This window comes from Pseudopipra pipra, chromosome W (genome assembly GCF_036250125.1).
Source record: "Pseudopipra pipra isolate bDixPip1 chromosome W, bDixPip1.hap1, whole genome shotgun sequence".
NCBI lineage: Eukaryota > Metazoa > Chordata > Aves > Passeriformes > Pipridae > Pseudopipra > Pseudopipra pipra.
This window is the reverse complement of record NC_087580.1, coordinates 5,911,900-5,938,080: the sequence shown is the minus strand read 5'-3', so window position 1 is coordinate 5,938,080 and position 26,181 is coordinate 5,911,900. Positions and strand designations below refer to the sequence as shown.

Here is a 26,181-nt window from a genome sequence, read left to right as displayed (position 1 = left end):
CTCTTCCTGCTGTTTAAGAAGGAGGTTTGCAAGCTCAGGGAATTGGATGGAGTTTTGTTCCAGCTGCCAGCTAAGGAAGTTTTCAACCTGCTACACAATACATGCAATGAAGTCTACAGTGATTTAAGAACTTGGACTCCGGCAGAACTGTTGGTTTATTTATTTCATCAGGAAAAATAGACCAGGAAATAAAGCCATCCCTTAATATATCTAAGTCAAATGAACTCATTTAGGTAAATAAATAGGCTGTAAAAAGGAAGTTACTGAGTTTTATATATGGATACATTAGAGAAGGGAGCAGGATACAATGCTTGGGATGCTCCTTGGAATACTAGTCCAGAAATGTCTTAGTACAGAGCATTAGACTCCACAACAGAATCCTGCCAAGTAATTATATCCACATAGGAAAGGAAATTGTTGGTGATCCTGACCTGGCTTTTGGAGGTATCAGGAGCTCCTAAAAAACAAGTATCTTAAACTGAAAACTTTATTCAAGTAGCTGAATCTACCCAGCACAGGGCCTTCTACAGCTCATGGTGAGCTTTTTTTCAAGACAGAAAACCCCAAACCAGGCACAATCTTCCATTCCAAAGTCTCACCCAACTGCCTTCATCTCATCCTTGCCCTCCCCCAAGAAGATTCCACCAGCCAAGCCCAGGGGACTCCAAGGGAAACCCTTGTGTGACCTTGTCTGGTGTTCCCTGGGCACTGAGGGAAGAAGAGAAGTTTATCAAGGTGCCAAATGCCCACGGAGATCTTGGAAATCAGCTCTCCAGGATGCTTTGCAGGCCTTCTCAGTCAGCTTGAGCTCTTCAAATACACTTGTCCTCAGCGTTTTCTCTGAAAGGGTCACTATGGTCTGAAGGGTCAATCTCAGAAGTGTCTGAACCTGCAGACAGTCCTTCCTTCTGGGCAGAGATGCAGCTGCTTGGGAATGTTATTCCCTGCTGTCAGCTTCCCACAGAGCTGTGGGCACACATTCTCCAGGCAGCTCACTGAATGCAGAGTTTCCTTCCAACCTGAAGGGAGTCTTTGCTCTACAACATCTCTGCCAGGTGGTACTGTGTGATTGCAGGCTGGTTCTCCTGGCTTTGCCTGTGTCCTGCTCTCCTTGGAAAGCACCATGTCCGTAAAGATCCAGATGTTGATCCTCATCTCGAAGAGAATCAATAAAATATCATTAAACAGGCATAAAATGTCGAGAATCAATCAATGCAATGCCAGATCTATCTGAAAATAGACACAAATACAGTGTTGTGGAGCTCCTGGCTGGCCTTTCCCAGCCATGTGGGGGGCAGGAAGCCCTGGGGCCTCACTTGTCTGGCCCCTAATTAGGAGCAATTTATTAGGCCAATTAACCACTGAGTCATTTGCCCCTGAGCTGCTTTGTTCCTCTGCCAGGCACAGGTCAGCCCGGGCTCCGCAGGCTGCAGGGCTGCTGCGTCCTGTCAGTGCTCAACACCTCGGATTTATTTGCCCCAAAAAGGGAAAACGGCCCCGAATCCCGTGGGCCGAGTGGAGGAGGGGACAGAGTTCTGGCACAAAACTCCACCCGCCGGGTTTGCCCAGCCCGGGAAGAACCAAGGGCCCCGCAGTGAGGTGGGACCCCCCAGCAGCCCTTGTGTGCCGTGCCCAGCTGAAGCCCTCCCTGGGGCGCTCGGGGCTGGCTGGGCACACTGGGAGCGCTGGGAAGGGCCCCGGCTCGGGGCGGGGGCGGCGGGTGCCCAGCAGTGACTGAGGGGAAGGGCCTTCACAGGGACCCCCCGCGCCCCTCGCTGCCCACGGGAAGGGTTTTTGGTCCCTCTGAGCGATTTGGCGGCGTTTCTGGGCTCGGCGGGGCCGGGCAGGCGGCAGCGGGACACGCGGGGCCCGGGCCGTGCGGCGGAGCCGGGTGGGAACTGCGGGGCGGCCCCAGCGGGGCCCGAGGGCGGAGCGGAGCCGGTTGGGAACGACCCCGATCCCCCCGGGGCCAGGTCTGATGCCGGGAAAAGCACCACTGATAAGAAGGAGTATCTTGGCCAGCCCCCAGAGCTGGGAAGCATTCCAGAAGAAGAAACTGGTTTTTCAGGCCTGTGACCAAAGAAGGATAATTTGGAGAAGGGATGTTCCCCAAAGGGCCACCAGAGACCCTCGAGAGACCCCTACTCTGATGTAAATGAGTTCTGAAAACTGATTCAAATATGTAAGAGAATCTGTGGGAGTGTTTTATATATATGCATGAGTTTGGGGAAGTGTAATGCACATGTATTAGTTACATCCACAGAAACCAGGGTGTGAGACAGCCCAGTGTGGGGGTGATGGGAAGAGACCCCCCACGACCCCACCCCCGCACCCAGTGCCGAAAAAAATAAAACCACTTTCTAATCCTGACATTGCAGTGACAGAGAGTTTTATTCCCGTTTGGTGACAGTCCCAGTTGCTCCCAGTATGATCCCTGTTGCCCAGCTCTGGTCCTGAGGGGTCCCAGTCCTGCTCTTGCTGTATCCCAGTGTCCCAGTCTGTCCCAGTCCATCCCAGTCCATCCCAGTCCGTCCCGGTCCCTTCCCAGCAGCCGCCGCCGTTTCCCGGGTCCTGCCCCCCCCCGCCCCCCCAGAGCTGCCGCCGGACGCCGCCCCCCCAAGATGCTGACGGGGGTCGGGGCTCCGTCTTTGGCTTCGTCTCCCTGGGCTGGGGCTCGACCTCCGCCCGCGGGAGGAGCTGAGGGGGGTCCCCGGGGGTCGTGTGTCCCCCCCAGAGCGTGTGTGCCCCCCCGGGACCCCCATTCCGGGGGGAGCCCCCCTTTCCCTTGACCCCGGGCCCCCCTTGAATCCCTGGTCCTGGGCACTGAGACCCCCCTGCATCTCCTTCCCCAGCTCTGTGACCCCCCTGCACCCCCATATCCAGCTCCACAACCCCTGAAATCCCTTTCCCAGTCCCTGCATCCCCCTGTGCAGGGGGGGCTGCAGGGCTTTGGGGGGTCTCACCAGGGGCTTTGCCCCAGGACACCCTGCCTCGGGCTCTGGGGGGGGGGGGGTGACGGCTGCTCTCGAGCCCCCCCCTTTTTTCCACACCCCTTCCCTACCCCCATTCTGGATCTGCCATTCCAGAGCCGTGGGGGGGCCTCGCCGCAGCCCCCCCGCTGTCCCCGCTGTCCCCTCGGGGCCCTGACGGCCACCCTGGCGCTGTCCCTCGGGCTGCCCGGGGAGTTGCCCCCACGGGCTCTTGGGGTGGGGCTGGAGGGGTCCCGCTGCCCCTCTGCTGTGTTCAAGCACCTGAGGAACAGGGAGCAAACCCCCAGATCAGGTTTCCCAGCTGCAAAGCTCGGCGGGGCTGCCCCACCAGGAGGAATTTGGGGCTCGGGGACAGGAACAAAACACGGCATCAATTAAACCTTATTAAAAATTCAAGCACTGGGACAGGAAAAAAATAATCTTTTGGGGTCTTCCCTTTGCAAACACAGACAGAGGGTTCTCACCTGGGAAAGTACCAGCCTGGTAATAATTTTATTTACACTAGTGATGCCAACAACACCTGCTGGGCATTGATGGAGGGGGGTTATATAGTTTTAGTAAGTATAGAAACACTTTGCAGTTGCCAGTGACTCAACAGCAGCATCCACAGGTATTTTCGTCTCTGTCAGTTGATCCTTGGTCTGTTTTTTTGACTATTTTTCCTTATAAATATTCCACAAATCACTCCTATGGAACCAGTTTTGCTTTGCTGAGGAGAGCTGTGACTGCTGGGCCCTTGGGGGATTATGAGCTTTTTGTGTTTTTATTTGAGGAGCACAGGAGCATCCAGGCAAAGCCCCAGGAGGGAGCAGGACCTGCCCAGGCCCCGGGAGCTCGGGCTGTTGTCCCAGCTCAGCTTGTGGCAGGAGGAGCTGAGGGTGCCCCTGTCCCCTCTGTGCCCCCCAGGGGTGGCAGAAGCCCCTCGGGAGGCAGGTCCAGAGGCACAATCCCCTGTCCCAGGGGCTCCTCGAGCTGCCCTGCACAGGGTGGGCACACGGGGGGTGGGCTCAGGTGGGTCTGAAGGGCCGTCCAGCACCTTGGGGGGTGACCTGGGGGGCTGGGACTGAAAACCCCTCAGAGCTGTGCAAGTCCTTGAGACAACGAGCTCCTGCTTTTTTAATGAACAGCCTGAAGAACAACCCAAGTGGAATCCTATTTTTGTTCTCCAAATTTCAGAGAAAGTCACAGACTTCCATTGGGGCCAGGAAGGACAATTCCTGTGCCTAAAGCCCCTCTGTGTGGCCCCACAACCAGCAGTGCTGAGCGAGACCCTTGGAGCTCTCTGGGGCCGCAGCAGCTGCAGGGACTCTGCTCCAGCACGGGCTTCCCACGGGCTCACATCCTTCTTTGTGGGCATCCCCTGCTCCGCCGTGGGCTCCTCCTTGGGCTGCAGGGGAATCTCAGCTCCAGGCCTGGAGCACCTCCTGCCCCTCCTCCTGCACTGCCCTGGGGGTCTGCAGAGCTGTTCCTCTCCCCTATTCCCACTCTGCTCCTCTCTGCACCCAATTCCATCTGCACAAGGACTTTTTCCTCCTTAAATACATTATGCCCAAGGCCCCAATACACTGCCCAACATGGATCACCAGGAATGTGGGTCACCAGGTCTGTGCCCAATGGGGGTCCCTGTGGATCATCCAACGCGGGTCCTCCGATGGCTGATGGAGTTGGAGCAGCGGCCGAAGCTCTTCCCGCAGTCGGGGCACTTGGGGCTTCCATTACTGGTGGGTCCGTTGGTGGTAGGTCAAGGCAGAGCTGTTGGTGAAGCTCCTCTCACACTCGTCACACTTGTAGGGCCTCTCCCCGGTGTGGATGCGACGGTGGATGACGAGGTGGGAGTTGCGTTTGAAGCCCTTCCCGCAGTCGCTGCAGCGGAAGGGCCTCTCCCCTGTGTGTGTCTGCTCATGCATGAGGAGATGGGAGCTGGTTCTAAACCTCTTTCCACATTCCGGGCACTTGTAGGGCCGTTCCCCACTGTGGATCTTCTGGTGGTGGATCAGGTCAGAGCTCTGGCTGAAGCTCTTCTCACATTCCAAGCACTTGTAGGGCCGTTCCTTGGAGTGCAGGCCCAGATGAGTGCGGAGGTTGAATCTCCGGTTGAAGTTCTTCCCACATTCCCCACAGGTGTAAGGTTGTTCTCCAGTGTGGATGAGCTGGTGGCGGATCAGGCAGGACTTCTGGCTGAAGCTGTTCCCACATTTCCCACACGTGTAGGGCTTTTCCCCACTGTGGATCACCTGGTGTCGGAGCAGGTGGGAGCTGTCACTGAAGCTCTTCCCACATTCCCTACACGTGTAGGGCCGTTCCCCACTGTGGATGTGCTGGTGCCTCAGGAGGTTGGTGCTCGTCCTGAAGCTCTTCCCACATTCTAAGCACCTGAAGTGCTTCTCTCTGCTGGGAGGCTGCTCAGGGACCACCAGCTCGCAGCTCCGCCTCAAGCTCCGGCCGCCTTCCCGGCACACGCTGGCTCTTTCCTCCTCACAGCCCCCTGGGCTGGCTTTGCAGCCCCTCCTGCGGGGGCATCTCCGGCCCTTTTCCTCCCCGCTGCCTTCCTGTGCCGGGGAGCCCTTCAAAACGGCCTCTCCCACCAGGCTCTGCCGCCGGGATTTGTCCTCCGCGCTCTCCGGCCTCACCTCGGGGCCTGGGGCAGGAAGCAACAAGGACACGCAGGGGATTTGCCTCCGGCCCACAGGGAAGCCCAAGGACATCCCCCCAACTCCGGCCCCGGCAGGACGGCCACAAAAGACAAAAGACCGACCCAAAGGGGCACTGACTTCCTCCTCACCTGCCTGGGGGGCCCGCGGCATCTTCCTCTTCCTCGCAGCCTCCTCCTCCATCCGCCCAAGCTTTGGGAAGCAGAAATCCTGATGGGGGGGAAAACAAGGGGTGAGCGCGTTGCCTTGGGGGTTCCTCCTGCCCAAGTCCAGCCCTAGAACTCACCAGGCATCCTGTGCCCATAAAAACTCCCAAAACAACAACATTCAGCCCAAAATCCCCTCCAAGGAGTTCCCCCTCTCTGCTTTCTGGGGTTAGGGGGGTCCCCCCTGTCTGGCCTGATGGCACTTCTGCCTGCATTGGGGGTCCCCCTTCTCCAGGCTGCCGGGGGTCCCGCGGCTCCGGGGGGTTCCCACTTGCCGGGGTCCCCTTCAGTGTTGCCAGGGGGGTCCCAGGGCTCACTTCTCCCCACTCTGCCTCCCGGGGCCGGCCGGCCCTCCTCTCTCGCCTCCCACCCTCGCAAACCTCTTGGCGCTCTCGGCTCCCACCCCGCCTCAAGGCCCCCCCTCCTCTCCACACTCCAAGGCCTTCCCCCTCTCCGGGACCCCCACTTAAGGGGCCCGGCGCTCCCTCTCTGCTCCCCCCCCTCCAGCATTCCGGGGGTCCCCCAGCTCCGGGATCGCCCCTCTCCGCTCTCCCCACTCCGCGGCTACCGGGGTTCCCCCCCGGCTCTCACGGGGGGCCCCCAAACCGCTCTCGCCCCCCCCCGCCATTGCCGAGCGACCGCCAGGACCTTTTGGCTGCTCTTCTTTGTGCTCCCGCTCGGCTCCTCCCTCGGCTGGGCCGCCGCTTTTGGCGGGTTTCCTCCTCCGGGATCCGCCCCCTGCAGCCCTTCCCCCCCTGGCCCAGCCCCCTTGCGCCCCCCTTGCGCCCCCCTTGCCCCCCCCTTGCCCCCCCTTGCCCCCAAAGCCATGGCCTCCCGCGGCAGGAGCGGGGCTGGAGCTGGGGCAGGTCGGGATGGGGCAGCGCTGGGCTCTTGGCCGCTCCCGCCCGCACTCGGCCCCCGCCGCAGCCGCCACGGCCGGGACAGCGCGGGGGGGCCCGGCCTGGGCGCCCCCCCCTCCCCCCTGCCCAAATTGCCGTCCCGGGGGGCGCTGGGGGCGAGGGGGGGGCGCCGGTGGGCTCGAGGTGGGGAGCGCTGGGCGCTGCGGCTCTGCCGGCACACGGAGGAGTTGCCCCCGCAGCCGGGGGGGCTCCCGGCACCCCAAGTGCCCAGAAAGGTCTCCCCACATGTGGGGTTTGGGGGCTCTGGGTGGGCTCTGAGCGGGTTGGGGGGTCCTTGTGGGTCTGTGTGGCGGTGTTGGGGCGTCCCGTCCCCTTTTGTGGAGCGCTGGGTGCCGTGTTGGGGTGCAGGTGCCCCCCCAGAGCCCCCCCAGAATGGGATGACCCGAGAGGGGCACACGCGGGTCAAAATTCCCGATCCATCCTGGGGCCGGTTCTGCCCCCCACCCAACCACAGCTCCCCCGATGGGGTCTCCACAAGCCCCCTCCCACTGCCCCCAATAACTGGGACTGGGTAGAACTGGGAAGCTTTACTGGGAACACTGGGAGCAGCCGGCTGGGGTCAGAATAAAAGCAGGGCCGGGGGGGAAACACGACACCCCAAAATCAGGGGGGACACCGAGATACACCAAGACCTGGACTGGACCCAGCGGGACCAGAACTGGGGCAACTGGGATCATACTGGGAGCAACTGGGAGCATGCTGGAGGCAACTGGGATATACTGGGAGTGGCTGGAACCATAGAGGTGAATGGGAGTAACTGGAACCACGCTGGGGGCAACTGGGATCAGAGTGGGAGCAGCTGGACCCCTGCTGGGGTCATGCTGGGATCAGACTGGGATATTACAGGGAGTGACTGGGTCAGTCCTAGGGGCAACTTGGAGCAACTGGGATCACACTGGGAGGAACTGGGAGCAACTGGGCCCATGCTGGGGAGTACTGGGATCATGCTGGGATTACAGTGGGAGAGCTTGGCCCACGGTGGGGACAACTGGGCCCACAGTGAGGTTGACTGGGGTCATACTGGGAGTAACTGGGAGCATTCTGAGGGCAGTTGGGACCATGTTGGCACAACTGGGATATACTGGGAGCAAGTGGGATCATACTGGAGGTGACTGGGATCATAGTGGAAGCATAGTGGGAGCATACGGGGAGTGACTGAGAGCATGGTGAGGTCAACAGAGATCATACTGGGAGTGACTGGAACCATAATAGCGGGGAATGGGAGCAACTGGAACCATGCTGGGGGCAACTGGGATCATCCTGGGAGCAGCCAGACCCCTGCTGGGCTTGTACTGGGATCACACTGGGACTGACAGGGATCATACTGGGAATGACTTCAATAATACTGGGAGTATTTGAGAGGCACTGCAACCATACTGGGGATGACAGGGGTCAAACTGGATTCATACTGGAAGTGTCTGGAAGTTACTGGGATCATACTGGGGGTGACTGGACTCATAGTGGGATCAGACTGGGAGCAACTGGGACCACGCAGGGGCAAATGGCATCGTCCAGGCAGTGACTGAAAGTGCCTGGGGCCATACTGGACTCAGACTGGGAGTCCCTGAGAGGGAAAGGAACCATCGTGGGGGGACTGGGAGCAACTGGGACCACCTTGGGGGCAACTGGGATCCTATTGGGAGTGACTGGGAGTGACTGGGATCCTAGTGGGAGTGACCAGGACCATACAGGAACCATCCTGGGAGTGACCGTCCGTGCCTAGGATCATACTGGGAGTGACTGGAACTACCCAGAGGGGAACTGGGAACCAGTGGGGCCATGCTGGAAGCCAACTGGGGAAATACTTGGAGCAGCTGGGATCATCCTGGAAAAAAGTGGGAGTGACTGGGAGTGACAGGGTGCATTCTGGAGGCAACTGGCATAGACTGGGAGTGACTGGGAGTGACTGGGAGTGACTGGGATTGTACTGATGGGAACTGGAAGAATCCTGGGGCAAGTGGAAGTAACTGGGTATGACTACAAGCATGCTGAGGGCAACTGGGATCTACTGGGAGTGTCTGCAACCATCCTGGGGGTGACTGGGAGCACACTGGGAGTAACTTGGACCCTGCGGGGGGGAACTGGGATCAACTGGAAGTGACTGGATCTACAAGGTACAACTGGGATTGGCTGGGACCATGCTGGGGGATGACTGGGATCATACTTGGATTGAGTGGATCTGTGCTGGAGGCAACTGGGAGCAACTGGGATCATAAAGGAAGGAAATGGGAGCAACTACAACCACAAGTGGGGACAAGTGGGGTCATACTGGGACCACAGTGGGATGCAGGTTGGTCCATGCTGGGGGCAATGGGATCATCTTGGGAGTCACTGGGCCCACAGTGAGGGTGACTGGGGTCATGCTGGGAGTGACTGGGAGCATTCTGAGGACAGTTGGGACCATGTTAGCACAACTGGGATATACTGGGAGCAAGTGGGATCATACTGGGAGTGACTGGAATCTTACTGGGAGCAACTAGGACCACATTGGGGGTGACTGGGAGTGGCTGTGAGCAACTGGGATTATGCTGGAAGCTACTGGGAGCAACTAGGAGTGAGTGGGACCACACTGGGGGCAACTGGGATATAGTGGGAGAGACTAGGAGTGACTGGGATCATAGTGGGAGTGACTGGGAGTGCCAGGGATCATACTGGGAGTAACTGGAACCATAGTCAGTGACTGGGAGGAACTGGGAGCCTGCTGGGGGCAAATGGCTTTATCCTGGGAGTGCCAGGGCATGTCTGTGTTCATCCTGGGTGTGAGTGCCACCATCTGGGGTGTCACTGGGATCCTACTGGGATGGTCCTGGGAGGGACTGGGAGGGAGTGGAACTCTAGTGGGGTGACTGGGAGCAACTGGAACCATGCAGGGGGTAACTTGGTTCCTACTAGGAGAGACTGGTATCAGACTGGGAGTGACTGGGATCATACTGGGATGATACTGGGCACGACTAAAAGTGACTGAGATGATACTGGGGATGACTGGGAGCCTGTTGGAGGCAAGTGGGATCTACTGAGAGTGGCTGGGAGTGACAGGGATGATACTGGGAGTGACTGGAAGCACAGTAGGGGTGAATGGGAGCAACCATGCTGGGGGCAACTGGGATCATACTGGAAGCAGCCAGGCCCCTGCTGGGCCCATACTGGGATCATCCTGGGAGTGACTGCAATACTCCTGGGAGTATCTGAGAGGGACTGCAACCATACTGGGGGTGACGGGGATCAAACTGGATTCATATTGCAAGTGTCTGGAAGTTCCTGGGATCATACTGGGTGTGACTGGTCTCATAGTGGGATCAGACTAGGAGCAACTGGGACCATGCAGGGGCAAATGGCATCATCCAGGCAGTGACTGAAAGTGCCTGGGGCCATACTGGACTCAGAGTGGGAGTCCCTGAGAGGGAAAGGAACCATCCGGGGGGGGGGGACTGGGAGCAACTGGGACCACCTTGGGGGCAACTGGGATCCTATTGGGAGTGACTGGGAGTGACTGGGATCCTAGTGGGAGTGACCAGGACCATACTGGAACCATCCTGGGAGTGACTATCAGTGCCCAGGATCATACTGGAAATGACTGGAACTATTCAGGTGGGAACTGAGAACCAGTGGGATCATACTGGAAGCAAGTGGGAGTAACTGGGAGTGACAGGGTGCATTCTGGAGGCAACTGGCATAGATTGGGAGTGACTGGGATTGTACTGATGGGAACTGGAAACATCTGGGGCAAGTGGAAGTAACTGGGTATGACTATGAGCATGCTGAGGGTAACTGGGATCTACTGGGAGTGTCTGCAACCATCCTGGGGGTGACTGGGATCACACTGGGAGCCCCTGGGAGTGACTGGATCTACAATAGGGAAACTGGGATTTGCTGGAACCATGGTGGGGAAAGACTGGGACCATACTTGGATTGACTGGATCTGTGCTGGAGGCAACTGGGAGCAGCTTGGCCCATGCTGAGGTAACTGTGATTGTACTGGGATCATACAGGGATCATACTAGGATCATACTGGGAGCGACTGGGTCTGTGCTAGGGTCAGCTGGGAGCAACTGGGATCACAATGGGAGGAAATGGGAGCAAGTCGAACCATCCCGGGGACAAGTGGGATCACACTGGTGTCTCAGTGGGAGGCTTGGCCTATGCTTGGGTGACTGGGGTCATACTGGGAGTGACTGGGAGCATTCTGAGGGCAGTTGAGACCATGCTGGTGCAACTGGGATATACTGGGAGCAAGTGGGATCACACTGGAGGTAACTGGGATGTTACTGGGAGCAACTAGGACCACACTGGGAGTGACTGGGAGTGGCTGTGAGCAACTGGGATCATGCTGGAAGCTACTGGAAACAACCAGGAGTGAGTGGGACCACACTGGGGGCAACTGAAATATAGTGGGAGACACCAGGACTGACTGGGATTATACTGGGACTGACTGGGAGCAACTGGGACCTCGCAGGGGGTAACTTGGATCCTACTAGGAGAGAATGGAATCAGACTGGGAGTGACTGGGATCATGCTGGGATCAAACTGGGTGTGACTAAAAGTGACTGGGCCCATCCTGGGGGTGACTGGGCCCATCCTGGGGGTGACTGGGAGCCCCTGGGCCCGTGCTGGGAGCCCCTGGGCCCCCCTGGCTGGAACTGCTTTCCCTCCTGCGGGTTCTTGGCAAAGGCCCCAAAGCACAAACTCTGCTCCGAGCCCTCGGGGCGTTTCCTCCCTTTGGGCAGCAGCAGCTCCTGAGCCCTGAACAGGCTCCTGTCCCCGGCAAACACTTCACCTGCCTTTGACCTGTGAGCTCTCAGTGACTCACACATTTACTGAATGTTTAAACTCGGCTTTTTCTCTTATTTTTCTTCCTTTTTTTGTCTTTCTTTCCTCTTTATCCTTTCTAAAATTGCCCCTCCCCTCTCTTTCCCTCCCCTCTCTGTTCCCCTCCCCTCCCTCTGTCCTTTGTGCTGCCAGCATGATCCCAGTTGCTCCCAGTATGATCCTGGGCACTGACAGTCACTCCCAGTATGGTTCCAGTATGGTCCTGGTCACTCCTACTATCATCCCAGTCACTCCCAGTCACTCCCAATTGGATTCCAGTTGCCCCCAAGGTGGTCCCAGTTGCTCCCAGTCCCCCCCCCCGGATGGTTCCTTTCCCTCTCAGGGACTCCCACTCTGAGTCCAGTCTGGCCCCAGGCACTTTCAGTCACTGCCTGAAGGAGGCCATTTGCCCCTGCATGGTCCCAGTTGCTCCCAGCATGATCCCACTATGAGTCCAGTCACCCCCAGTACGATCCCAGGAACTTGTAAACACTTCCAGTATGAATCCAGTTTTGTTCCCCAGTATGGTTGCAGTGCCTCTCCCATACTCCCAGGAGTATTGCAGTCACTCCCAGTATGGTCCCAGTATGAGCCCAGCAGGGGCCCAGCTGCTCCCACCATGATCCCAGTTGCCCCCAGTGTGGTTGCTCCAGGATGGATCAGGAATGGGGACCCCTCTGTGCCCCCCCCTTGTGTCACCCTGTTCTGGGGGAGCTTTGGGGGGACATCTGCACCCCAACACAGCATCCAACACATACCAAAGTGTGCTGGGACCCCCCTGAACCTGGGAATTCAGTTGGGACCCCAGAACTGATCTGGGATGGGTTGGGAATTGAGGAGACCATGGAAAAACCCTTGTCTAAGAGAAAATTGGGTGACCCGAGTCCTGGATGCTTTTAGGAAAGAGGTCTAAACATGTCTTGAAGAATGGAGGGGGGTGACTTTTTTATTCTTGACCTTTCCAGTTCTCCATTTGGGGGCAGGATGTCCTCTGGGCCAATGTTTTGTTCCCTTTGCAGTGAGTGCAGCCTCAGAGGGCTGAGCCCTCTCTGGCTGGGCTTGGCCTCTCCTGCAGAGACTCAGGCCTGGCTGGGCTGCCCCAGGCAGACGCTGCAGGAAGAAGAGCTCAGGCCGCCTGGCTCTGGTGTCCCTGGGGCTCAGCCTGTGCCCCATTGCTGTGCAGAGGCTGAGCCCCACCTCTGCCTCGGGGCCTTGGCCAAAGGGCTGGCAAGGAAGAGGCCCAGCAGCCTTGGGGCCTGCCCAGCTTTCCTCCTCCCTGGGGGCTCTCAGTCCTCCCCTGACACCGTGTGGGCCCAAGGCCTTGCTGGCTTCGGGCTCACGGCCCGCCGGCCCCATCCCAGCGGCCTGACCCCCCTCCTTCCCCTCTCTCCAGCCTCTCCTGCCTTTTCTGGCAAGGGGCCATCCAAGGAAAACCCCGGTTCTCAGCAATGGCACCTGTGGCACGGCTGCAAGGCTCGAGTGGGCCAGGCAAGAGCAGGAGCACCGAGAGCCTGAGGAGCCAGGAGATGCCCTGGCTGGGCATCGTGCTGCTGCGGGACGAGCTGACACCTCTGCACAGTCTCTGCCCGTCCCTGCCAGCCGACTTCTGCCCAGGCTCTGGGCACGGGGACGCAGCCCTGACAGTTTTCAGCCCCCGCGCTGTTCCACAGAGGCTGTGATGTCACAAGGCCCTTGCCTGGCAGCCAGGAGATGGGCAAGGCAAGGCAAGGATGGAGCCTCTGAGCCACCAGCACGCTGTCCCCAAAGGCTGGGGTGGCACAGAAGCCCAGAGTCCCTGAGCTTGGCAGAGACTTGGGAGATCAACCGGTGTCCAGCCTATGCCCCATCCCCAGCACGTCAAGCAGACCACGGCACTCAGTGCCATGGCCAGTCTTTGCTTAAACACCTCCAGGGACGGTGACTCCAGCACCTCCCTGGGCAACCCATTTCAATACCTAATCCCTGTTTCTCTCCAAAAAGTCCTGCTCCTGTCCCTGACAAACAGCCCCTGACAGGCAGGTCCTCGTGTCCTCTTGTCCTGTCGCCTGTTGCCTCGGAGAAGGGGCTGACCCCCACCTGGCTCCAGCCTCCTGTCAGGAAGTTGTGGACAGGGAGAAGGTCAGCCCCGAGCCTCCTCTTCTCCAGCTTGGAGAAGCCCAGCTCCCTCAGCTGCTCCTCACAGGCCATGCACTGCAGACCCTTGCCCAGCTCCATTGCCCTGCTCTCCACCCAGTCCAGCCCCTCAAGGTTCTCCCTGAATTGAGGGGCCCAGAGCTGGACACAGCACTCCAGGGGTGGCCTCACCAGTGCCCAGTCCAGCAGAAGCATCACTGCCCTGCTCCTGCTGCCACACTCTTTCTGATCCAGGCCAGCCTGCCCTTGGCCTTCTTGCCCACCCGGGCACCCGCTGGCTCAGGTTCAGCCTCTGTCCACCAGCACCCCCAGGGCCTCTCCCACGGGGACCCTTTGCAGCTCCTCTGCCCCCGGCCTGGAGCTGCAGGGGGTTCTTGTGGCCAGAGGCCCCAAAGGCCCCAAAGGCACTCTTGAACCTCATGCCCACGGGCTCGGCCCAGAGGTCCAGCCTGTCCAGGTCCCTCTGCACAGCCTTCCTACCCTCCAGCACATCCACACTGCAAGCCAGCTTGGGGTCCTCTTCCAATTTGCTCATGGAAGACTCAATGCCCTCCTGCACATCCCCACGAAAAATAGGCAACAGAACTGGGCCTGTTCCCCAACAAGTTCTAGTGCTTGACAAAGGAGCCCACCCAGCAGTGGGGAGAAAGTGCTGGCAGGAGATTGAATGGGGGCAATAGACAATGGATGATGGACAAGTTCTGCCCCATGGCCATTTGTTAGAAAAACAAAGTAAAAGCTTAAGGCCTGCCATAATTCAGTGGTCAGAGACCTGGCAGAGAAATCTATTTTTGAGACCTGGACACCAAGAAGGCAGAATTTCTAAACCACAAAGACCCTTAGAGAAACCAGAGACGAAGAGAAAACTAACACAGTTACTGAGGCTCTCCCTATCCAGGGAAAAGACAAGAAAAGGACAAAAATTGTGGACTAAGTATCATGCAAAGTGAGAAATCAAGAGCCAATAGAAGAGAGAAGAAGAATTCCTGCACAGAACTGGTAAGCCAATGGACAGGAATTCTTTTGTTTGCTAAAATGTAAAAAGAGTTAAAAGTTTTGAGAACTGATGTCCAGGTGTTAGAGAGCAATTCCTGTGTTCCTTCAGTGCTGAATGAAGTAGGGTCACCTCTGGAACCCAACCAACTGCTCAGAGATTTTATTCCCCGGCTTTCACTGACAGTTTCTGGGGACCCAGATGAGACAAAGCAGCGCCGACAGGGCAGAGCAGAGGAATCGTTGGCCCTGCAGCGTGTACCAAAGGAGTTTTGGGGAGATCTTCCAATTCCCTGGTCTGGAGAGTTCACCACGCCTTCTTTTCTGGGAAAAAGAACAGGCCATGAATTTTGGGTGCTTGATTTTAAGGCCTTTTGCCTGCACATAAGGCACAGCAATGGGAAGGACGCAGCGTGAGGCTGAGAGGTTTCTGTCATGGTTTGTGGGCTTGGGGGAGATTGGGCCATAATTACAGGACGCCTGTAAAATCTGGGCTTTGGGAAAGGTTGGGGAGGGTTGGGAAAGGTGTTCAAAGGGTGGTTTTGTCTGAGGTGTTGAACATGGGAGGGGGTCTATCTTCCCAATTCCCAAGAGAAGAGATCCCAGAAAGCTCCCCTGCAGGTTGTGTTTTAGGGAACAGGAGAAGAGACCGAGGGTAAGGGGTTTCTTTCCTGGAGGGAAGGGCTGTCGTTCACTTGCAGGAGCCCTGTGCTGAAATTGCCAGTCTGACTGCCCAAACTGAACACAGATGAAGATTCCTGCCAGACAAAAAGGGCCAGGACAGAAAGCTCTTGCTGCCCATGGAGTTCCCAGGGTGGCCCCCCAACTGCATCTGAAATCCAAAGGTTCCAGGCTTTCTTTCCTGGGGGAAAGGCCGTGACATCCCAAAGAGTCCCGTGGCAGACAGGTGGGGCTGCACTGTGGGGTGTGAAGTGTTGGTTCTTTGGTTTCCAGGGGCTATTCCAGAATGGAGAGGACAGGCTGTGACACCACAAAGGGGCCCGTGGCACATGGGTTGGGCTGCACTGAGGGCTGTGAGACATTGGTGTTTTGGTTTCCAGCAGCCATTCTGGAATGGAGAGGATAGGCTGTGACATCACAAGAGGGCCCATGGCACAAAGGTGGGGCTTCACTTTGGGGTTGGAGGGCGTTGGTTCTTTGGTTGCCAGGGCCCATTCTGGAATGGAGAGGACAGGCTGTGACACCACAAAGGAGCCCTTGGTACACGGATGGTGTTGAACTGTCACGTGGTGGGGGCTTGGTTCTTTGGTTTCCAGAGGCCATTCCATAATGGGGGCCAAAGGTGGTTTTGCAGAATAAAAGGTCGAAAACGGAAATTCTGCCTCAGAATTCCCACCAGTGGCTCCTGCTCGGAGTTGGCACCTGCTCCTGAAAAAGTTTTGGGGGGGTTCCCCTCGTTATTTTAGGGGTTTGGTGCCCCAGTTGAGCGTTGTTCTGTCACCACCGCTCGCGGTGCTGAAAGGTTATTTTGCAGAATAAAAGGTCAAAAATGGAGATCTCACCCAAAACTGAGGTTGTTTTGGTCAGCCAGGTCCTGCCTGGAGTCGGCACCCATTCCCCAGAGGATTTTGGGGGGGTTCTCCACATTGTTTGGGGTATATTAAATTAGTCATCAATTCACCCCAAATGGTGGGTTTGGGATATAAAAATCAGTTATTAACACAATGATTAGCACACAGTTATTAGTTCACAATTAATAATTGGTGGTTTGGGGGCATCACAAATCATTGACAATACACCCAGACTGGTTGGTTTTTGTGTATAACAAAGCAACGATTTTAAAAAGCAGCTTTCAAGCTTCAGTTTTATAAACACTTATTAACGCGAAACGTTGCAAAACCGGCCCCAAAGTCCGCCTTTTTCTACTTAAAACGGACACTCCCGACCCCGCTCTCGCAGTCCACAACCAGGTCCGCACCGCGCCTTTCCCGTACTGCCTGCAGGGGGGCGCAGTTCCCAAGCAGGTCCGCCTGAGGGCGGGGAAAGGGAGGGGGCGGAGCGTGGGGAGGAGCGTCCAATGGGAGTGAGGGGGCGTGGTTTAATCAGCCAATCAGCACGTGCCGAGGGTTTTTAAAGGGAGAGAAGAGCGGGAGTGGAGCGGAAGTACCAGGAGGGTGAGAACGGACACTAAAAGGCTCCTTTCTCACCCCAAAACCGCCCCCAAACTGTGGCCACCACAGAAAAAACTTGAAATAAGGCTGAAAATAGTGTGAAAAAAGGCTGATTTACTTCCCACCGAAATGGAGGGCCAAGAGAAGCACCGGCCTGAGCTCGGCCTATTCTCCACCTATTATTAATATGGCTACATAAATGTCGTACTCATATAAATATGCGTTTAAGGCAAATTGTATAAAGACCATTTGCATTTGTGCGAACCGTTTGAGCAAGTTTTCTGTGGTGCAAACCACACTTGTGCTGCTCAAAAGGTCCAAAGGATAGGGGATAGCACCAGTTCCTTGTACCTGATTTTTTGGATTCACCCTGAAAATTTCAGTTGCAGTGCTGGGGTGAAGCTCCCCCATCTGGTCAGAGATTTAGGTTGAAAGTCCTGGTTTGGGGTCTCTTAATTTCCCCTCCCACAGGACGAAGTTGTCGGGGCGGCTGCAGATCCAGTTCTTCTCCGTGTGGCACAGGGACGAGCTGATCCTGCCGTGGTTCAGGTACCCACAGGGCCCCCCACCCCACACCTCAAACCTGCAAATGGCAACGGGACCAGAGTCAGAAAGGGAAAAGGAAAAGAAGGAAACTCCCCCTCAAAAAGAAATTAAGAAGAGCTGGGATTTCCTCTCTGGCAGAGAAGGGCTTGGGCTGGGGGGGGGTCTCTAATTCTCTGATCAGGGTTGGGGGGCAGCGACCTCGGTCCACCCCAACCCCCCATGGAAAGCCAGGAGCTGCCTGGACACAGGGCAGGAGAAGGTGCCCATCCCAGGATGGGGCATCCCAGGCTCCAGGAAATCCCTGGGGCCCACCCTGGGGCTCCAGCACGGACACAGGGACCCACCTGCCGTTCAAGGCCGTGCCATTGATCCACTCCCAGCCATTATCCCTCATTCCCAGCCCGATCCAGTGGTTTGCTTCACCTTTATAGCGCAGAAGGAAGGCCTGGAAGGCAAAGAAACGTTGGCTTTGGCCAGTCTTGCCTTCCCCACCTCCTCTTCCCCTCCTGTGCCCACCCTCAGCCAGACCTGGGGCTTTTCCCAAGGGCTTGGCTCCCGGCTCCAGCACTGGCAGCACTTTGGGGCCAGCCTGGGGGGTTTGGGGCTGGTTTTATCCTCTTGGTTTCCCCGTATTTCCCACCCCGGTGCTGCTGCAGAGGCTCAAGCCCAGTCCTCACCAGTTCATCCCAGTCCTCACCAGTTCATCCCAGTCCTCACCAGTTCCTCCCTGGTGCTTATGGTGGCCAGGGAAGCTCCCAGGGCCTCACACCTTTCCCGGCCCGTGGTCCAGTTGCCCTCAGCCTCAGAAAAATGATAACATTTTCCTTGGAAACCAGGCCAGGTGTCTGGGCACACGTGGGAGAATTCCAGCTCAGGGAAAGGGGGTCTCACACTGAGAACTGAAACACAGAAAGCTGAGTCAGACACGTGGGCAGCCCTGAAAAGCACCAAAATGGGGTTGATTCCTTGGTTTATTCCAGCAGCTGGAAGAGGAAATTGGGGGATGATGCTCTTGGGAAAGGTGTGACCGAGTGAGGAGCAGGTGTCTGGAGCAAAGTGCAGGGGAAAAAGGGAGTCACCCACTTTGGGAGCCTCCCTTGATGCTGGGAAAGTCCCAGGATCCTCCCATCTCCCAAAACAGAGGTGCCTGGCCCGGATCCTCCCCATGGGGGTGCCTGGGTGGGACTCACCAGTCAGTGCCACGACCAGGCTCAAGCTGAGGATCCCCAGGAACAGACTCAGAGCGAGGAGAACACGCACCTTGGGGGATGTTCTCCGGTCTGACTCGGTTCTGTGGGACCCTGGGGCAGGAAAGAGCAGGGTGAGGATGGCCTGGCTCCTCTCCCCTCTGCTTTGCCCTCCTGTGCTGGACCCTCAGTCCATCCCGAGCCCCACCCAGGACAGGGACCCCTCTAGGGGCTCAGGAGTCCTTCAGAGCCACCGACGTGTGTTTGAGGGCCTGGAGACGGATCTTCAGCCTCCAGAGGTGAATTCCACAGCCTGGAATTCAGTGCAGCTGTGCCTGGGCTGCTCCACACACACCCAAAGGCTCCATCCCCATCCCACTGGTGCCGCCCTGGAGCAAGATGCTCTTCCCACACCCCGCCCTCCCTCGGAACGTTTGGGGTTTTCCCAGCATTACCACATTTGGACTCTTTCTCTGGATCACTGCAGGTGTTCAGGGCTTCCTCCTGGCTTGAAGAATTTGACTTTTGGGTTCCTTTCCCCATCCTTACAGAGAAGCCTCAGGGCCCGGGGCTGACGTTCCCTGGGCTCTGTGGGGTGGATGCACTCGGCAGCCTGGGGTGGAAGGAGAGGAGAGGCTGAGGGGACCTGCAGGGAGCTGAGACCTCCTGGGCCACAGCCCAGCCAGCCACAACAGCCCCTGTGGGGTTGGCACTGGCTCTCAGCGTTATCTTGGTGCCAAGGGGCACCATCTGGCAGGGCTGAACCCACATCTGGGAGAGGAGGCAGCACAAAGGACAGAGGGATGGGAGGGGAAGAGATAAGGAATGGAAAGAGAGGGGAGCGGCAAAGATTAAAGAGGGAAAAACAACCCCAACAAATTAAGCAGAAAGAAAAGAGAAAGACAAGTTTAAAGGCACTTGAACTATTAAATAAATAAGTCATTGAGAGCTCACAGGTCAAAGGCAGCTGAAGTGTTTGCAGGGGACAGGAGCCCGTTAAGGGCTCAGAAGAGGCACCGAGGGCTCGGAGCAGAGTCTGTGCTTTGGGGCCCTTTTGCAAAAACACACAGGATGGAAAGTAGCCTGTGACAGTTCACAGCACCTGTTCTGCTCGAGTTTTCTGTTTGTGGCTCCCCACGAGCTTGTTTTGCTCACAGGAAACCCTGCTCTGGTTCCTCCTCCTGTGTTGCAGGAGCACGACCTGGTTCCCTGCACCCCGAAACAACAGGGGCAGCAGCTTTTGGTCCTCTGGGGTCTTGTGTAAGTTATTACCAGCACCAAATGGACCAACAGAAGCTCATCAGGAACGTGTCCTGATCAAACAGCAATATTTCACTGCAAAAGTGAGCTCTGAAAGCTGCAAAGGTTTGATTGTGGGTAAACAAACATGAAAAAAGCACAAAGTGGTTCCCTCAGAGGGGATTTGCAGGAGGAAACTCAAGGAGTGCTCAGATAACAGCGTTTCCAGAGCAGTGAGAGGGTTAAATTGATAGGAGAAACAAACACAGGATGAGCCAGAAGGGGTGGTGCTTCAGCACCCTGGGGGTTTCCAAAGTTGACAGTAAAAAGGCCAGACATGCAAGCTCTGAGCTGGAGCTGAGCCCGAAAGTGGGGGAGGGACCCTTAGATATGAAGGCTTGTTATTTTATAAACAAAACTATCAAGTGCCTGGACCTGCTTAATATGGCAGAAGCCCCAGTGCACAAGTTCAGACCCCTCATTTCAAGCCAAAATTTCAGTCTTACTTTAATTTCTGCCTCCCAGTGTCGACTGAACAAATTCAACAAATTCCCTTAAAAAGACCCCCGAACGTTCACCTTGTAAGACCCCATCTGGTGCAGCCCGAGCTCCTGCTCAGGTTTAATCCCTCCCAAACCCAATTCTGAGCCAGAAACCAGTGGTCTGGTGAAGGTTTTAGTATTTGCAAAACTGAAGTATCAATTTGAAACTAAAAGAGACCCAGTGCATTTCCTGATTCACTCAGTCCCACTGTCATTTTTGCTCCTTTATGATGACTAATTTCTGCCTCCCAGTGTGACTGTACAAATTCTACAAATTCCCCTAAAAAGACCCCCGAAGGTTCACGTTGTAAGACCCCCCCTGGTGCAGCCCGAGCTCCTGCCCGGGTTCAATCCCTCCCAAGCCCCCTGTGGTTTCCAGCTGGTTTGCTCCAGCTCCCCCCAAAATCACTGTTCATTCCACTCAACTGAAACAAATTAAAGTCTTTTTTATATCATTATTTACCTCTTTTCACCACGATTTTCTCATTTCTCTTCCCGAGAAGCAACCCCTGTCAGCAACAAGGGGCTGAATAAAACCCAACAAATTCACTGAAGAAGCTCTTACAAGGCATCAAAAATGACAAAACAGCACAACCCCGCAGCAGACACTCAAACCAACCCCATGGTAGCAAAAGCTGTAAAACTGTGACCTTTGGCGTTTACTCCTCCCTGCCCTTCAACGTGCCACGTTTAATTAATCAGGTGGTCATTGCAGCCCCCCCAGAGACAAGCCCATGATGTGGGGGCTCAGCCCTGTCCCAGCCGTGGCTCACTGTGGGCAGGGAGCACCCACCACCCCGAGTTTGGCAGCCCAGGGGCTGCTCTGGAGTACTCACCTCGCAGGGCAGCTGTCAATGGGTGGCTGATTTCTCGGAACTGAGTCTGTTGAGCCAGAGACAGGATGGGAGTCAACCACAGAGGCATGGTTTTCAGTTTACAGCTCTTTGGCTGTTTTGCTGTTCTCCAACAACTCTCAGTGTGGTTCATTTCTGAAGGAACAAAGTCCATTTTTTGCACCTTGCTTACTTACAAATATTTAAGAGTTCCCAACCAAGGGATCTGTGATGGGCTGGCCCTGGTTGGTGCCAGATGCTGCTCTGTCACCCCCCTCCTCACCCAGGCAGGGGACAGAATTATCCCAAACTTTCACCCCGTGAAAGCTGCACAGTCCAGAGCCAGAAGAAATGAGAAGCTGTTGGAGATGTATGACCACTGGTTGGAAATCTGAGAAACCCAGGGGGAGGTTTTTGGCTGAAGGGGTCCCACGTGGCTGGGATGGGGGCCCTGCACTTTAAATGGTACCAGAAAAGATGGACCAAAATGCATCCAACCACAAGTATTGTCCTAACTATATTTATGACTTCTTTATACGGCCTTTCATTATCGGGGGAAATGTTTAATTGAAGAAAGGCTCTAAAGTCGTGCTGAGGGATCAGGGAGAGGTCACTCACCAGTAGTTCTTGTGGGCACAAGAAAGGAATGGATTAATGACTAACAGTTTTTTCTAAATCCATCCTGGTGTTCTTTCAAGAAGGAAATAAGAAAACACACGAACTTCAAACTAATGTTCTTTTAAGAGGAAATAAGAAAACACACGAACTTCAAACTGCAGGCAGGGAACTGAATTTTTTTTTTTTCATAGTTTTTTGTTGTTGTTGTTTCGTTGGGTTGGGTTGGGTTTTTCTGAAAAAAAAAACCAAACCCTGCAGACAAGCTCCCTGTCGTGGCCCTGTCGTGACATTGGGGTGCCCAGGGCAGCTGCAGAACGGGCTCAGCCTCCCAAGGGGAAGAAGCAGCACCCGAGAGGCTGCTCAGGATTGTGCCCAGCGGCTCCTGCCCCGGCAGTTTGGAGCCCAGGGGCACCGAGCGCTGGCACAGCCCATTTGTGTCACTGCTTGTAAAATGTGCCGGGGACTGGCAGGAAAAGCAGCTGCGCGCGTCGAAACTGTTTCCCGGCATTTCTTGGCTCCGCAGGAGCGTTAAAATCGCTGCGAGGGGTTCCCACCGCCCGCGTCTGAAAGAGCCGCAGCGAGCGTGGGAACAGAAGAAAAGACAGGAAATAGAGTAAAATAGAATAAAAGGCTGCACCGAGGGGTCCCCCGGCGGTGTCACTGAACGGGCGGTGTCGGGGGTGGCCAGAAAGGCTGCGCCGAGCGGGGTGGGAGCTGCGAATAAAATATAGAAAATAGAATTAAACGCGACAGCAGAGCCGCGGCGGTGCCGGAGGAGCTGCCCGGAGGGACAGACAGACAGACCCTGCCTTGGCTCGTGGGACCCACCCCCTGTCACTGAAGAGCTGCGACGAGGGGCGGGCGAGGGGCGGCGGCGGCGAAAGGGCCGCCCCGGAGCGGGGAGATGGGGGGTGTGAACGGAAAAAAAAGAGAGAGAAGGCAATAAAAGACCCGCGACCGAAACAGCGGCACCGACGGACACTCGCGGCGGCACCGAGGGACACTGTGAGGGGGGACGAGCGGCCCCGGGGAGCGTCCCCTGCCCCGCGTCCCTAAAAGAGCTGCCCCGACGGACAGGCAGGTCCGCTCCGCCCTCGGGCACCGGGGGGATGGAGAGGTTGTTCCCAACCAGCTCCCCCACAAAGTGAATTTTACAAGTTATTTTTAGCTTTTATTCTTTTCGTAGTTCGATTTCTCCTCCGCCCCCCGACTTTCCCCGGCCGCGGTCCTGCCCGTGCCCCGGGAGCTGCCGGTGGGTGCCGAACCCACGGGAATCGGGATTTTTTCGCGCATTAACGGTGGGGTTTGGGTGCGATGGAGGCTCAGATCCGGGCGGACTCCGTCTGGCAGATCCACTGCAGCCCCGTGTCGCAGGCGCGGGGGTCGATCCTGTCCCCCTTGAGCGCCCCGCAGGCTCCGGGACCCTCCCCGAGGTCCTGCGGGAACCTGCGGGTGCGGGAGGGGGCCCGTGTCACCCTCGGGGGGCCCTCGGGGGACAGGGGGGTGCCCACCCCGACCCCCCAGCGCTCCTCACCGGCTCCAGTCCGGGCGGGAGCCGTTCACCCACGTCCAGCCCATCCCGGGCGCGGGCACCGAGAGCCCGATCCAGAAGTGGCGCGTGGGTTTCCTCAGGGTCTCGTTGAGGGAATCCTGGCCCGGGGAAAGGGGCAGTGGTGGCGCTGCCGGGGATGGTCACCCCAAAATAGTCTCCATCCTCACCCCGGGACCGAGCCAGACCCATGGCACTCCCCAACGGGCACCGCGGGGAATTTGGGAATGAGGGCTCTGATCCCAGGTTTCCGGGGAGCCCTTCGCCCTCCCCTGGGGTGCCTCCAGCCCCTCTGTCCCCTCGGTCCCTTCACCAGCTCGTCCTTGTCCCGCGGCATCGCCATCGCGGCCCCGCGGGCCCCGCAGTCCTCCCGGCTCCCGTGCCACGAGTTCATCCTTTCCGAGACCCAGTAGCACTTGGTCCTGCCCAGCATCCAGCCCACGGGGCAGAGCCTGCACCCCTCGGCCTCTGTGGGACAGACAGACGGACGGACGGACGGACCCCGGTGCGCTGAGGCACTGTGGGGGGACTGGGGGAGGCTCCAGCCTGGCTTAAGTTTGGGGAAGGGGCATCGATGGGACCCCCGGGGGGTGGGGGGTTACCTCGCGGGGGGCACAGGATCCTCCTCAGCTCCCTGAAGGTGCCGTCCAGGCTGGCACAGGGGGGTCCCAGGGAGGTGTTCCCTCACCTCCAGGTCGCCTCGGGCTGTGCCCTCTCTGCCACCCACCAGGACACTGGGACAGGAGGATGCCCAGCCCAGTCAGGGGCACTGGGGGGGTGATGGGAAGGGGCAGAGGGGTCCGGGTGCCCCTTCCCACCCCCCAAACTCACCCTACAGCACCAGGGACAGCGCCAGGGCAGCCGTGAGGGCCCTGAGGAGGCAGCGGGGATGGCGCAGGGGGGCTGTGGGGGGGACCCCCCGGGGTTCTGGAAAGCCAGATCCTACAGCTGGGGGGTGGAAAAGAGCCCCCGTCACCCCCTCACCCACCCAGAGCCCGGGGCAGGGGATCCTGGGGCAAAGCACCCTGGTGAGACCCCCCCCCCCAAACCCCTGCAGCCCCCCCTGCCCAGGAGCAGGAGGAGGTTGGTGCCCCCAAAAAATCCCTCTGCTCCCTCTTTTGGGGGGTCCCAGCTCGGGGGGTGGGACAGCAGCCAAACACAGCCTCGAGAAAACCCCCCCAGCCCCTCCTCCCTCAATCCCTGCCTCAGTTTCCCCACCCTGAGCAGCTCTTGGGGACCCCAGGAGTGACATCACCCCACCCCCCCGAGTCCCCCTTCCCCCCCCGATCTGGGGGGGCCCAGCGGACACGACCCCCCCCCAGTACCTGCCCCTGGGGAGGACGGGGGGTTCCCCGCAGCCCCTCGTTTCCTCCACTGCTCTAAGGCCATGTAGCCGTCCTGGTCCTCCATGTCCCGCCGCTCAGCGCCGGGGACCCGCAGTGGTCACAGGAGGAAGGGACAGGAAGCCAAAGCGCCGCTGCCCCCCCGGGCTGGTGTGAACTGGCAGCGGGTTCGGAGCTTCCTGTACCCAAACCAAAGCCCCACAACTGCTGGGGGGACTCGTCCTGACGGCCCCGAGGGGTGGGGGGTCGGGGGTCTGTGTCCAGAGGAAGGAAACCCACGGGAAGGGACAAGGAGGACAAGGAGCCACAGCATGAGGTGCTGGGAGAGAAAAACCACTCCTCACACCCCCGCTAAAATGGTGAAAATAAGAGATCAAGGTGTTGATCGAGATCTCAAAGAGATAAAAATCGATAAAATACCATCAAAAGGAGAGCAAAATGAGAGAATTGCTCGATAAAGCACCAGTTCTGTCCAAAAATAGACGCAGTTCCACGGATCTCATGCCTGGTTTTCCCAGCCGTGTTTGTAGGGTAACATTGGCTCATCCAGAAGCCCCACTTCTCTTGCCCCCTAATGAGGAGCAATTTTATTAGGCTAATTAATCACTGATGAATTAGTGATTAATGATCTCCTTTTTTTCTCTGCCAGGCACAGGCAGCACGGGCTCCGCAGGCTGCAGGGCTGCTGCGTCCTGCTGGGGCTTGACCCATTGGTTTTATTTGCCCCAAAAAGGGGAAAACGGCCCCGAATCCCTTTGCCCGAGCAGAGGAGGGGACAGAGTTCTGGCAGAAAACTCCAAAAGTCGGTTTTGCCCAGCTTGGGAAGAACAAACCAAACAGAAGTGAAGTGGGACCCCCCAGCAGCACTTCTGTGCTGTCCCTCCTCCCGAAGCCCTCCCCGGGGTGCTGGAGGGTGACTGGGCACACTGGGAGCACTGGGAAGGGGCTCAGCCCCCCGCCACCCCCGGGAGCTCCAAGGCTCCGAGAGCCGGGATGGATCGCGGCGGAGGGAGCAGGGGAAGGGACGGGGCTGCCGGCGCTGGACGGGGCACGAGGGACAGGTGGGGAAGGCAATAAACAGTAAAAGGGCGACGAAAGAAAAAACTCGGCGGCAGCGAAAGGGCCAGTGAGTCACACACGTCCCGTTTCACATCCACACGGCAGAGCCAGGGAGGGAGGGAGATCGGAAAACAGCCAATGGGAAGCGTCGAAGGGCCCCTGTCAGCCAATGGGAAGTAACGTGTCCTGATGCCAATTAAACCACACTGGGAAGCTGCTGGAGAAGAGACAAAATGAACTGAAATTGCGTCAGTTGCAGAAGTTTTTTCCTAGTTTATGACTAAACCGACCCTACTGCGAAATCTCCCGGTCACTGAGAGCTGCCTTGCGAGGTGAGTACTCCAGAGCAGCCCCTGGGCTGCCAAACTCGGGGTGGTGGGTGCTCCCTGCCCACAGTGAGCCACGGCTGGGACAGGGCTGAGCCCCCACATCAT

At 57.5% G+C, this 26,181-nt stretch overlaps 3 protein-coding genes and 1 pseudogene across 7 annotated transcripts; 1 reads left to right on the top strand and 3 right to left on the bottom strand.

Annotated features, from left to right (window-relative positions):
* Window positions 1-26,181, top strand: part of LOC135404433 (zinc finger protein 239-like) — a 352,167-nt pseudogene that overhangs the window by 115,165 nt on the left and 210,821 nt on the right.
* On the bottom strand, window positions 4,706-24,755 carry LOC135404814 (zinc finger protein 239-like). The gene is made up of 2 exons (XM_064639543.1): window positions 24,671-24,755; window positions 4,706-5,436 (listed from the first exon to the last, which is right to left on the bottom strand). The coding sequence occupies exons 1-2, from the start codon at window positions 24,753-24,755 to the stop codon at window positions 4,706-4,708; spliced, it is 816 nt and encodes a 271-aa protein (XP_064495613.1).
* Window positions 17,173-21,643, bottom strand: LOC135404460 (C-type lectin domain family 2 member D-like). 4 transcript variants are annotated; one of them, XM_064639220.1, is made up of 7 exons: window positions 21,182-21,642; window positions 20,809-20,871; window positions 19,020-19,177; window positions 18,568-18,678; window positions 18,095-18,276; window positions 17,722-17,822; window positions 17,173-17,414 (listed from the first exon to the last, which is right to left on the bottom strand). In XM_064639220.1, the coding sequence occupies exons 3-7, from the start codon at window positions 19,105-19,107 to the stop codon at window positions 17,255-17,257; spliced, it is 642 nt and encodes a 213-aa protein (XP_064495290.1). In that variant the 5' UTR covers window positions 19,108-19,177; window positions 20,809-20,871; window positions 21,182-21,642; the 3' UTR covers window positions 17,173-17,254. The 4 variants fall into 4 exon arrangements, with proteins under 4 accessions (XP_064495290.1, XP_064495293.1, XP_064495292.1 ...); XM_064639223.1 differs by lacking the exon at window positions 18,568-18,678 and having other exon boundaries at window positions 21,182-21,643; XM_064639222.1 differs by lacking the exon at window positions 20,809-20,871.
* Window positions 22,985-24,045, bottom strand: LOC135404474 (killer cell lectin-like receptor subfamily B member 1C). 2 transcript variants are annotated; one of them, XM_064639251.1, is made up of 4 exons: window positions 23,948-24,045; window positions 23,659-23,813; window positions 23,331-23,446; window positions 22,985-23,242 (listed from the first exon to the last, which is right to left on the bottom strand). In XM_064639251.1, the coding sequence occupies exons 2-4, from the start codon at window positions 23,776-23,778 to the stop codon at window positions 23,119-23,121; spliced, it is 360 nt and encodes a 119-aa protein (XP_064495321.1). In that variant the 5' UTR covers window positions 23,779-23,813; window positions 23,948-24,045; the 3' UTR covers window positions 22,985-23,118. The 2 variants fall into 2 exon arrangements, with proteins under 2 accessions (XP_064495321.1, XP_064495322.1); XM_064639252.1 differs by lacking the exon at window positions 23,948-24,045 and having other exon boundaries at window positions 23,659-23,915.